We start from the raw sequence: 14,097 nt of genomic DNA, 5'->3' as shown, positions 1-14,097 counted from the left end.
AACCATTGGTTACGATAGTCACGCATACCCCAACCAAGTAGTCTGCATCTACCAACATGGCTCAGACTAGAAGTTAGTGACTTCAAGCACTGATGCCACGTTTTGGTTTGGCCACCCCTAACTTTCTTCCAACCATTTCCAATACCGGATAACATTGCACGTCGTGGTAATCGGTGTTCAGGCATACGTAACACGTGGCCCAACCATCTCAGTCGATGAAGATTCATAACCTCATCGACTGATTTACCATCATTCCCTAATACCCTGCGTCTAACCTCACTACTACTTACCCGGTGATCCCAGCAGACGCCAGCAATATTTCTAAGGCATCTGTGGTCAAATACTAATAGCTTACGAGTGTCTTCTACTCTTAATGGCCATGTTTCGCTGCCGTAAATTAAAACAGAACGGACTACCGCGCAGTATACTCGTCCTTTTATTGATAGACGGATATCTCGCCTTCGCCATAGGTGACGCAAGTTGGCAAAAGCCAATCGAGCTTTTCGAATCCGTGCTGAGATTTCATCCGATACCAACCCATTAGGGCTGATCAGACTTCCAAGATAAGTGAAGTTGTCAACGCGTTCGACTACTTCACTCCCTATCCTTAGTTCGGGTGTTAACGCAGACCAGTCCTGAAGCAATAACTTGCATTTAGAGGGAGAGAAGCGCATTCCAAACATCCTGGCATTGTTGCTCAGTACTACCAGAAGACTCTGCATTTTATCAGCGTCTTCACCAAACAGGACTATGTCATCTGCGTATTCTAAGTCGATAAGTGGACCTCCTGGATGGAGATCAATACCCGAGAACTCAGTCGACGAGAATGTTATTTCCATCAGTAGATCTATGATGAAGTTAAACAAAAATGGGGAAAGTGGATAGCCTTGACGGACACCACTTGAGGTTGCAAAAGTAGATGACAGTTCGCCATAAGCTCTGACTCGACTAGTAGTGTTCGAGTAAAGAGCCTTTACAAGGTTTATGTACTTCTGGGGTACGCCTTTCAATGACAGACACTGCCACAGAATCTCGCGGTCTACCGAGTCAAATGCTGCTTTTAAGTCGAGAAAGACCACCATTGTCGGACGCCGATAAGTATGTCTGTGTTCTAGAATCTGGCGAATGGTGAATATGTGGTCGATGCAGCCACGACCAGGTCTGAAGCCAGCCTGATTTTCTCGTGTTTGCAGTTCACGAGTCTTAGTTAGGCGTCTGATAATTATCGGGGCTAGTTATATTATATTATATTATATTATATTATATTAGTTAAACTAATCCCTCTGTGGTTGTCACAGGATGATTTTGACCCTTTCTTATATATTGGGACGATAAGTGATTGTGACCAGTTAGATGGAATAACGTCTAACTCCCAGGTTTTAGCTAAAATATTAGTCAACCTAATCGCTAAAATTGGACCACCATCCTTAAAGACCTCTGGAGCCAATCCATCTGGACCAGCTGCCCTTCCTCGTTTCAGATTAACTATAGCCTTTTGAACTTCAGCAAGAGTTGGGGGACCTACTTCAATGTTCCATTCACACTGTCTGGGAATGGAGGGTAGTTGTAGAGTAGCTGAAGGCCAGCTGAACTGTTCTCTGAAATGTTCCGCCCATCGTTCTAAACGCCTGGACTGGGAGCAGATGTGTGTATCGTCTTTTTCCGATATAATCTCACTTACACTTGACTTATTAATTCCAGTTTCTTTTATTAGTCTGTAAAGCTGTCTTGTGTTCCCTATAGTCGCCGCCTTTTCCATCTCTTTTGCTTTCGTTGCCTACCACTGCTCACGGTCGTTTCTTAGACTTTTTCTTAACCTAGATCTGATTTGTTGTCGTTCTTCATCATGTTCAGAACCTGATGGGACGAGTTTACGAGAATCCATCAGTGTGATGGACTTTGAAAAAATCCACTGGTTCTTTGAAACTCTGTGGTTTAAGTCGCTAATATATGTCACTGCTGCTTCCACAGCTGCTTGTATTTCATTCCAAGCAACATCTGGGTCAGCCTCGTCTTCAGAACTACCTAATCGTGACCTCAGTTGTTCGTGGAACCTACTTTTGGTTTCCTCGCTACTCAGTTCGGTTGTAATGGGTCTTTTTACTGTGGCTTTTTTGCGTCTAGTGAGGCGCAAGCAGATGCGTGCCCGTATTAGGGCGTGGTCGGAGTCCAGGCAGGTACTCCAGAATGAGCGACAATCTTCTACCGACCCTCCCCAACGATGACTGATGGCAATATGGTCTATTTGAGTCCATCGTTGGTTTGGTGCAGGCGGTCACCACGTTAGACGATGTCTCTCCTTATGCTTAAAATTCGCGCTTGTTAAAAATAAACGATTGCCTGAGCAAAGTTGCAGCAGACGATCACCATTATCTGTTCGCTGTGCCGGAATGCTAAAATATCCACCTAAATGCCTTTCTGTTTGGTTTAAGCTACCTATCTGAGCATTAAAGTCACCTGCAACGAGTACTATGTCTGAGCGTTTAGCTTTCTGAAGAAGTTCAGAAGGCTTTCTGTAAAATTCATCTTTCACATCTTCTGAGCTGCAGTCAGTGGGAGCGTAGGCAGAAACGACGAAAAGGCAACGACGTGTGTCCCTATCCTTCCGAGTTTTTTACGGAGCCGTTTAGCCGAACAGCACATAGACGACTGTTGACGGGGATCCACTCTAGCAGTGCTTGTTCCGCCCTCATGCTTAGTGCTATGCCTACACCTGCCAGTCCACGAGAACTGGCCATCGGGTCACCAGATACACGGAGGGTGTATCTCGTTGGCTCTCCGTTTTGCCGAGGTGAGGTCAAGTGAATGACCACACTGGAATCCTGTATGCGTGTTTCGGAGACACAGCATACATCAATGGAAAGAGACTCTAGGGTTTTAGCCAAGGAAGCCTGCTGACCGATTTGACATAGAGTGCGTACGTTGAAAGCTCCAATGTGTAGTTTGGAGCGAGGTTTCAGTAGACCTGGGACAGAGTTTTGAGCACTAGAATCGTTGGCTATGGTGACACTTGAGGAGGAAGCCGAAGGAAGAAGTTTAGGGTTGAAAGTCGATGTAGGAGGAATAATAGGAATTGAAGAGGAAGGTTGATTATGAATACGGTGGTCTTGGGTGCTGTTAGAGGTATGAGGGCGGTTATCACTTCCCGGTTTCCCACACCGTGGAAGGGTTCTTCTGGAGGTACCCGAAAAGGAAATTGGATTAGAGGCGGTCTCAGTGACCTGAGAGCGTGACCGCAGTGCTCAAGGGACAACTGCCTGAGGCCGGTCGCGCACGGCCTTTTCGTGGGAGGTTTTTGACGTGTTAGCTCCGTTCTTCAAAGGGCCTTACTGCCGGAGACGGAAATCCGTGAGGTAAGGTGAGGTGCGCATTTTTAGGGTCGACCTTTTCTAACCCAACCCCTCCTTGTGGGAAGGCAGCATCGCTGCAGATGCTGGTTGTCCGAGGGAAACACCTTACTGCTGTCACACCTCTGTACAGCCAGCAGTACGACTTCGCCTTCGGACCTTGGGTTTGTTGCTTTTAGTCTTACCGCTCTTCAACCGACCTGTCTGACATGGTAGGACCTTGAGGAACGGTTGTTCCAGCCAGTATAGCTCGGTTGCTTCATCACGATAGGCAAGCCCGACCACCACGTCAAGGTAGCAACAACGGTCGGGAACTTTTCCACTATAATAGCTTAATTTAATGTTTTGACATTTTAAAATGAATCATACAGTCCTTGGTAGGACTCAGTTGTTCATCTTCATTTTAATAATAATTAGTAGTATATTATCTTTATATATCTATATCTATAAAATAAAAGTATTGATATATTTAACTTGATGTGATGTAACCCTTTTTCATGTTAAAGCTATTGTAAATCGTATATAGTTTGTCGAAATCGTAGAAACTACAACTGTTTACGATAACAGCATACTTTTTAATGAAATCCTATTCGTACTAGAACCCTGAAAACTTTATAGAGTAATAAATGTCCGGTTAGTATCGGGAACTCTTACTTCTCGACATCTAATTCTCCAATGGTTTTCCCAGTAACGAAAGTTATAATAAAGAACTTCCAATATTTGTACCGAAATTGTTTCCTTTTTTATCAATGTTACAACACTAAAAATGAAGGCTGGTTTGAGGATTGAGAATATTAAAACAAACATAAACATTCAAACTTCGTTGTTGCAAATAGCTAGGTTATTTAATGTAAACTAAAAACGTAAGTATTTTTGTGTTTGTTACTATTTCATAGTTGATAAGAAAACTGGACAGGTTTTCATTTTATTTAAATGAACATTTACTTGTTTTTCTTTTAAATTTTTGTATTACCATTGTTGATGTGAGCCTATCACCAAGATCTTATATTATTATTTTACATTCGTAGAATTCAGTTCTTTCTAAAAAGAAAATGGAAATGAGTTAAATCATCATTAAATTTGTAGACATGTTAATTTTTTGTATATAGAGTTTTATGGAGTTATGATACTTTTTTTCATGGGTTTTACGTATTGTTTTTATCCGAATGGTTGTATTCGATTTTGGTTTCAAGTTAAATCAAAGTGTCGAGCAAAAGTCATTTTAGCTTATTTATATTTCGCGTAAACCAATTGCAGATACGTTAATATAATATGAAAGGCTTTTATACATATCGTAAACGTTAGTTAACCAATTAAATGACTGGTTGTTTCATGTTTTTGTTTCAAATTTTTGAAAGCACTGGTTTATGATGTCATTCCCCTTAGTTTTCATTAACTGCGCAAACAATACTGTTGTAATTTATTTGATGGGGTGTAATTCTGGGGATAATTGGTAAGGTACTAGTGATATTAAAACACCTTGTTTTAATCATGATACTCTCCGAAATGCTACGTTTAAGCATTTCTTCTCACTGACTTTGCGCAATTTACAGAAATGTACTTTTTAGTATGAATAAATATTTGGTAATTCAGCCTTTTACTGATCGTTTTTTCAAACCCTTTTCTTAGAATCCAATCAATAAAGTTTGGCAATATTTTTATTTTGGATTCGATACTGCCATTGAAAATATCAGTCTGTTCTTCACTGAATTAAATCGTCGAAGATAGTTTGGGTAATTAGGCCTTAAAAGAATTAGTTGATTAAGTATTTGTGTACAATATATTGATTAGCATTTTGAAAATGACTTAACTTTTATCACTTTAGATACTGTTTTGCTGAAAAAAGATATGTATTATGTTTAATAAGGTTTCCTACTAATGCACCTCCTGAGATTGGCTGATAGAGGTTAATTAAATTAGGACACGAAGGCATAGGTGTAAATTTTGTTGAGAATTACTAGATGATGGTATATTAATACAGAATGTGAGTCAATGTAGGTCCGGTTCCAGCCTCTTGGTAATTTTATAGAAGTAATTCTGGATCTTGATAATTCAAAATACCTCTTTTACTTACAAACTGGTTGCTATTGTTTTGGTATGATTCAGGTAATCCTTTTATTGCTACGAAGTAAGCCTATATTATTCTCATTCTATTGATCAAAATAAATCTATATCATCACACATGTTCTTTAGATGTAGAATAACGCAAGCCTCTTAGCTAGTTTCACTGATATCAGATGTGTTATTGTCTTTTTGGTTAAATGAGTTTTACTAGGTTGTAGCAGTTTTTAGATGCAAATAATGCTTCCGATTCCGTGTATGATATTAGCAAACTGAAACATTGAAGATTTAATTCTTTAAAAACATTACCTACATTTATTTATATCAGTATAATTACTAAAACTACAAAGAAACAGCTGAACTATAGTCCATTGTTTGCTATTTTATGAGTAAATGAAACAAAAGCTTTTCTCATAGATATATTTCCATCTAACTAACTTAACTAACCTTATTACCTTAAACAACAAATTAACAATAGAAATCATTTATCTGTAAAATTCCAGTTATTAGAAAAATAGATTTACGTGATACAGGTGAAACTTTAAGCGAGCTAACCAAAATGAAGATAGAATAAGAATAATATACCTAGAAAATCTGAAAGTCCGTGAAAAATCATTGTTTACACATCTGATTTGAAATTTCACCATTGTCCTTTGGTGTTTCAAATCCCGTTTTCCTTTGTTGTCTTTTTAACAAACACATTTTAAAATGTTTTCCGTAGTTGCTTTATCGGTTCTTCGATCTATATTATTTAAAACTGCTGAGCAGACGCATTCATTTTTTAAAGTAAAATTTAAAGATTTTCTACATGATTTTATATTTATTTTTTTATTGATTTTTAAGTGCTATATCAGATGACGATCATTCAAAGCGTCTTTCAATTGAAGTTTGGGATTGGGATCGTACTTCTCGAAATGATTTTATGGGTTCTTTTTCCTTTGGGGTTAGTGAAATCATTAAAGAATCTGTGTCATCATGGTACAAACTATTAAATCAAGAGGAGGGTGAATTTTATTCATTACCATGTATTGATGAATTTAACACGGCTGTTTTAGAATTGCGTAAACGTATGGAAGTAAGTTTTATTTGCGTAATATGTCCAAGTTAAACCAATGTCTTTTTGCCTTCAGTTACATTAGTTATGAATCGTTTGCCTTTTTTACAGTATTTTGGTTTTCGGGATGTAGGTGTCACTTTTAATTAAAACGAGAAATTTCAGTACACTGATAGCCTGAATAACAAATTTTCTTATGGTCTTTTAGTGTACAGCCACTTTAACTTTTCATGTGTAATTCTGCCTGATATAAACCTATCAGATACTTTAGTGATTCCCAACTGATTATCTGAGGACTATCAGGAAGTTTGAAATTGGCTTGTATAACATACTTTTGCTAAATGCTTTGATAATTTTGGTAATTTTATACAGATTTCATCTCTATACAGAATCATTACAACAGTGTTCATCTGTGGTGCCTTTTTTGATCGAAGTATTAGTTTCTGGGACATGTGATTTCATACAGGATAGTAGGTCGTTCGGTTGGAGTTCACATCGTAGAATTTCGTTAGCTGAATTGTCTGAAAACCATCAGCAGCGTTGATCTTCATAAAGAAGCAACAACTCTAACGATTTTCCACTGCTTAGCTAACAATGTAACTAGATGATTAAGGTGTGCTTCATGTACATCGTTTTAAGTATCTCTTTGTATAGGAACTAGTAACAGTATTCGGTTGATCCAACCGATATCAGCGGAGCAGGATTTTCTCTTCCTACTTTACATGCTAAATATCACTTTTTACATACCTCGATATCTACGTTGATGAAAGTAGTCAGTATAATACCTTTAGTTTATATTCTATGATGAACATGACTGTTTACCAAAATCTACTTACTACGTCTAGGACGTTCATGCTCTAAGTCCACTGCCCTGCAATCTAATTCTTCATTGATGATGTATTTAGATCACAGCTAGGACCATCTGAGGCGTGTTTTTAACGAAGATAAAGACGTTTATCTACAAAAAACAATTCATTTTATACCATATTTGTGTAAACATGTAGATTTTATTAAGTATGATGTCAAAATCAATTTACACGATTGATTTCCCATTGGTGAAAAATATATATGAACGTATTCTGTTTAGTATTTCCCGCCTCCATTGTAATATTAGCAATTCCGATTATGTCTATCACTAAATAATAGGTGGTTATAATTATCATTATTCTAAATTTTCCCTTCCCCAAGCATCCAATCGTTTACAAGATTATTAGCTCTACACCCTTATAACAGCAATCAGTGATTCATACTATTAATTATATGAATGATAATACTACTATGTTCATTAGATTACAGAAGGTGTACCAAAAAAACTGGATAGCATATAAATATTTAAATATTGAACATAGTAAAATGTGATTTGGTACTAATCAGTGGACCAATTCATTTATGTTAGGATGATGAATAGGATTTCGATACCTGAGTACTAGTAGGATCTGATCCAGTTGTCTTCGAGTAACTGCTCTTGCGGGCCATCGATTGAGCCTTAGCGTTTGACCAATAACTTAGTTTAAAATCCCTTTTTATCATTCATGAATGAGGACCGCATAAAGAATTGTTTACTTAAAGCGTTCTCATAATGTATGAATGAACAGATTTTAGCATAACTATCCTGTTCTCATGTTTTCCCTTGCTTGACCTCTTTATGACACCTATTCTTCTTCAGTATCACTGATTCAGCCTGTGGGGTTTCATAAAAAGCGTGTTTGATTTTGTCGAGTTTTCTATTGTGCACCGACTGACTTTAATCAGTTTCTAGAGAGATTGTTCATTATTCCACTCTCATATGTAAATGATAGGACACTTAGTGTTTTGTTGAAACGTCTTTCTGTTCCAATGAGACAGAAATTTGTAGGATGTATTTAAATGACATCTTCATTTATTAATTCGTATACGGTATCTCTATTCCTGGATAGAAAAGCAGCAATAAATACTTATCTAGGCTCTTTTGTTTTTAATAGCCTGTCATACAGTTGACTCGAATATTCAATTGTTAAATTAGAGACCTTTTTGATTACATCGGATCATTTAAAATTATAACTTTGGGAACTGCCGAATCTTGAGTTGTATCATTATTCTATCGTACTTTGCGGTGTTTTTATGTCAGCCCACACTATCCTTTTCTGATTATAAGGTAATCTATCTCAGTAAATGCTTCAGTTGCAGAGAAAAAGGTTAATCCACTGACCAGTAACTATAGTGACCCTCTATTCACTAGTTAATATTGTTGACAATATTTACAAGGATAAAAATAATTTTGGGATTAATTACAGTGACGTGTAGTTTTTGTTTAGTTCTCCCGAAAGTGGAGGTTGATGAAAAAGTAAACCTAAAGGAAGTGTTGTCGATCAACAAGTGATTGTCATACATTCATGAAACTATTCGAAGATAAACATTTAACCCATAACAATAACCATTTGACGTGAAAGTCTTCATTAGCAATATTGGTGGTGTATAAGGCTTTCCTACGATAACTGTGTTTTTGGAGTCAACTGTTGGTCATTAGATGAAAAGCATACTTCTGAAAATGAAATCGGCTTGTAAGTCTGGATTACTGAAATAGTGTGAACCGATTAGTCAGTGAAGCTTTTGTACATTTGAAAGTTTTTCCTCATTAAGTTGTACTTGTACATCAATCAATTGACTCTTATGAATTTCAAACATTTTCATTTACGTCAAACCCGGAGGTTTGTAAATCCATTTGTTACCGATGAGGTTTCATTCCATTGTGTATGTGATTTCTCGCATATTGGCACTCAAACAAAGGCTAGTGATCCACAACTGATTAAAATCAACATTAGTTCTTAAAGACACATGCCCATCTACCACCTTTATCAAACAATAAACGTCGTCCCGCAAAAGACTTCTTTGTCGGTTCAGTTTTTCTTCTTTCGTATATATATATATATATATATATATATATATATATATATATATATAAGAGAGAGAGAGAGAGAGAGCATTGATTACCTGAAGTGACTAGGTCGTTTTCATATTACTGTTCTATTGTTTAACTCCTGTATTTGTTGGGAGAATCTCCGCAGAACATACATTGATTCTAACTAGGCTTCATTCTGACCATTGTCTTTGATTTCCATACTTAGTTACATTCTTAGAGATTGTCGAAACTACCAGACGTCAGGTTATTTGTCATCTCCAATATTTGTGTAACTTGTAATTTAATTTTTTTTCACTTTCTGCTGCTGTTGTTATTCTTGATTATTGTCCCCGTACATGGTTTTTTAATGAAGTATCATTTCATGAACTCATGGGCATTGTTGATTGTTTTCCAGAAACAAACGACATATGCTCGTGTGATCTTTTGATCAGTTTGGTAATCATTACGTATGTTAAGTTTGATTGAGTATTTATTTAATTTCAAGATTTATGGAGATTCGAATGTGGTTAGATTTAATAAATTTTAGTCTTGACCCTATTCACCGGCCACTGAGGTGTGGTTACGTAGAATAAACTATACCTATCAGTTAAATAGAAGTAGCTGCTTAGAAAATCCATCCGTGCTCGTATAAGTATTGTGTTTTATTGGGGACTTTCCATGTTCCATTTTCACAATTAGTTTGTTTTGCGGAAATGTGCTATAACTCTTACAACACCTGAGTTTTATCTTTCTGTGAAGTAGTCTTTATCCTATGTAATTTAAATGCCATATGTTTGTTTGTGTATGTTAGATAGTAGAGAGTATATGAGCATCATTTCAAGCTGTTCACATTAGTCGTTTCATACCACGAATATAAATGTTTAATGAGTCAGATCTCAGACGTACTGCACTGGTTTTATGTAACCTTTATGATTTTTTATTTGCTGACAGATTTTAAGTAGCAATATGGTGTATTACATTTTAATGATTTGTCATTCCTGCAATAGAGTCATGTTCTTTCTTTTGTAATCTGTTACGCTCGGTAGTTCTCTCATTTCTAGATGATATAAATGGTTTAGGAACTATTTTTCCCCATCAAAAATCAATTAATAGCTTAAATTAAGGAGTTTGTGGCTTGGAAAAATCTGGAGTTTCACCACAGAATTTTTGACCTGAAAATCAACACTATTAACTTACGGTGCATCTGTTTGAAATCACTAGTTTCAGGTGATTTGTCAGATTTTCCGTCCCGTGTTATAAAGGAAATTTAGTTCACCCTAATTGAAATTATATAAATGACTTGTTAAACAGCATGTTAACGAGCATGGCTATGTTGCGTAAAGAAATAATCGTTTGTAATTGTACGTTTTTGTTGGCAGTCAACGTGCATACACTGTTTTGTGAATTGTATAGTTTATTCTGGCTACTAATTTTTAGTGCTTGAATCTAATTCTTTTATAGGTTCATCTGTAAATTGTTTGATGTTACCACAGATATACATGATGTTTAAAGATACTTATTTACTAACTTTTAAAGTAATTGCATTTCATTAATTTCCGGATACATTTTATAGATCTACACCCGCGTTCATTGAAAATTGTCATTTGATTAATGGAACGGGATTCCATTTTACCGTAATTATCCGTTTTTTTGACACTTTATTTAAATTTGTATTTTCTACTTTAGCGTATGTCTACTGAACATTTAAACTTGGCAAGTAGTCAAAATAAGATATCAACCTCATCAACAATGTCACAGCATAAACCAGATATTCCTCGACCAAGTGATTTCAATTTCCTTTATGTTTTAGGGAAAGGTAGTTTTGGAAAGGTTAGTCTAATACTTTTTATTGAATAAACACTTTTTGTTAAATACTTCGCTTTACCATTTGATCAATTTGGGAAACGTTTTAATGATTAAAGAGAAATCACAATTTTGTCTAAGTCTTTCAATAAATTATGTTTCAGTAAAATAAGATACTTTCAATGTTAAAAAATAAATTTGAACGATCATGCATTATTATCTTAATGTTATCTAACAACAGTTTTCTAGTTAAACTTCAGTAGAACCTTTATTTACTAAATTGAAAAGTCTATCCACTTACCTACACCTATAAAGACCAATTTTTAAAGGTTTTCCATGCAGTTAAGCAGAATTCATAAGTAATTGTATGCGTTTCTTCTTCATAACCATGATAAAATTATAAATCTTAATTGTAATTTGACTAGTTATTAAATTCTGACAAATGATTTTTGTGTGAAAGTGACAATTTTTCAATCATATAAATACCTGTTAGTTGTATATTATTTTGGTTATTAGGTACACTTGTCCTTTGAAAAGACAGTCAAGTTGTTCTAGTTTAAGTTAGTTCATATCTATAGCTTCACTTATCACTCCATGATTGTAATTACTGAGCTCATTTAAGAAGAACTGTGTATAATTATTTATTTATTATTTCCGAAGAGTTTCCTACCACAGTTAAATGGAAGCAATTTCCTCTTTTATATTACCTTTTCCAAACTGAAGGAATATTTATTGTTTGTGTAAATTGATCATTGATGATGGAGGCCAATTACGTTTCTTACAATCGGTTTAACCTGTAGCACATTTTTCTTATTTTCCTTATGTAATGCTCCCTGATTGTGTGTTTTAATTAGCTGTCGAAATCTTCAATAACAGTTCGAAGTAATCAAAACTTGCTTCCGTCTGTCTTATGGCTTATAATCCATGGTTACTTAACGTTGTATAGCTTAAATGAAGCCCAATTATAATAATATCGATATCAAACACATTTTTCGTTGTTTTATGATGCATTCTTATTTTCTTAAAATATCAGTATTGCGTTTATGGGCAGTAAAATAGTTTATCTTTACTTTTGTTGAAGGTTATACTTGCTGAACAGAAACATATGGATGAACTATTTGCTGTGAAAATTCTGAAAAAAGATGTAATTTTACAAGATGATGATGTAGAATGTGCTATGACAGAGCGTAGAGTTCTTGCTTTGCCGAATAAATCCCCTTTTTTAGTTCGATTACATTCATGTTTCCAATCTATGGTTAGTGACAAATTTTTAAAAGAAAATTTTCCCTGTTTTTCTATTTTTGTGCGAAATTCCAGCTTTTAAAAAAACTGGCATATTGATCAATCATTTTCTATCGTAATTGTAGCTGATCTAAATTCTTGATGCAAATAAATCCAAGAGCTGTCATATAGATGATTGATCTAAGGGTTGAAGACCAAATAAAGTGTTTCTGAAAGTTTGTGAATTGCTCTATTTTTTTGTTTTATTGATGGATGGATAACATCATTTGTTTCGAAGTGACCAGTGGTAACTAGGTAACGGTGAACAATTGTACTGTCCCCGTGTTAGCTCTTATACTCACAGTGAATGACTGGGAAATCGAACAGAAGAAATCTTGTTCAGGAATCACATGATTAGGAAGTAATAAATAATATAATTCAAATAACAACGCAAAATGGACTCATTTATTTTTAGGTGTGCTGTCTATAAAGATTGGAAGTGATAAATAAAACACCATTTCCTAGGTGTTTTAATGTGATTCATGTTTTATGATAAACCGCACAACTAAATTAAGCAATCTCTAAGACCCATTTACTCCTAAATAGTTCTCGTCCTATTCTCTTACTCGTGTAATTATATTTTGTTTCCATCTTTTTGTTTCCACAGGATCGATTATATCTTGTGATGGAATATGTAAATGGTGGAGATCTTATGCATCGCATTCAACAAGAAGGAAAATTCAAAGAACCTGTAGCTGTGTACGCTTGAAGTCTTTATTTCTGATGATATATTTGTATCATAATTATCCATAATAAGTTTAGATATCATCTCTTCATTTTTAGGTTAAACAGAATAACGTGTAATACATAGTTTTCTAATGGTTGTTTCTGCAAAATCGATTATATTTTCGCAGAAAAATAACTCAGATATTCTACTGATGTTTCATGGTAGTGCTTATTTGACAAACGTTCGCTCATTGATTTATGAGTAATTAAATTATCACTAAATTGATTACTGTGTATTAGTATATGTCTCAGAAAAGATGAACCACGTTTCTAATTTTCCACGTTGTTTAATCATGGATTTTCAATACACTTGTGATTAAGTTTCATCGTGAATCTAGTGCCGTCAAGCGACTGTCGAAAATCTAGGCACAGTAAACTTAATTTGTCTTATTTTAAAGTAATGTCTGTAGAATGGATAGAACTAAAAGATTCTTATTTCACCGTACTCCATCATATTTTTTTTCGGTCAGCTTCGAATTTACACATAGAGAAGTCTAACAACCCTCGTTCATTCCTTAGACAGGAAGACCAATCTTGCCAATTTTCACCTTCCATTAGTATAGTATTCAGTAAAATGTGTTGAATGACCCCACAAGGGAATTTTCCACATCACAATCATGAATACCGCCGTTTACAAGATTATTTTGCATTTAGTAAGGGCCTGTTCTTATTTGTATAGACGTTGTATCAGTCCTTTATGAACAAAATGTTTACCGTATTGCATTAGTTATTTACTTAGTGATTAGACCTTCATAGACAACTGACCTCATAAATGATTATCCATATCCCTTTATAAGCTTTTCAAAATGAAATCTAGCTTGTGAGCTTCCATTTTTTTAAGTATTGAATATTCTATGTAGATTTCTTTAATCACATGGGTTTTTTATAGCGTGATACCATTGTTAGACAGTAAACATTTCTTTAAAGCTCATTATGTTGAAATAGTT

At 35.2% G+C, this 14,097-nt stretch overlaps 1 protein-coding gene across 2 annotated transcripts in view; it reads left to right on the top strand.

The window, feature by feature from the left end:
* Positions 1-14,097, top strand: part of PRKC1_1 (Calcium-dependent protein kinase C) — a 52,123-nt gene that overhangs the window by 24,132 nt on the left and 13,894 nt on the right. For both annotated transcript variants that reach the window (XM_051211183.1, XM_051211185.1), the window contains exons 6-9: positions 6,252-6,483; positions 11,027-11,170; positions 12,225-12,398; positions 13,032-13,123. In XM_051211183.1, the coding sequence (XP_051071223.1) occupies positions 6,252-6,483; positions 11,027-11,170; positions 12,225-12,398; positions 13,032-13,123 (642 nt within the window). The remainder of the gene's footprint in view (positions 1-6,251; positions 6,484-11,026; positions 11,171-12,224; positions 12,399-13,031; positions 13,124-14,097) is intronic.

This window comes from Schistosoma haematobium, chromosome ZW, assembly GCF_000699445.3.
Source record: "Schistosoma haematobium chromosome ZW, whole genome shotgun sequence".
Lineage (NCBI taxonomy): Eukaryota > Metazoa > Platyhelminthes > Trematoda > Strigeidida > Schistosomatidae > Schistosoma > Schistosoma haematobium.
Note: the sequence above shows the minus strand (reverse complement) of the source record. Positions and strands in the feature narration are given on the sequence as shown.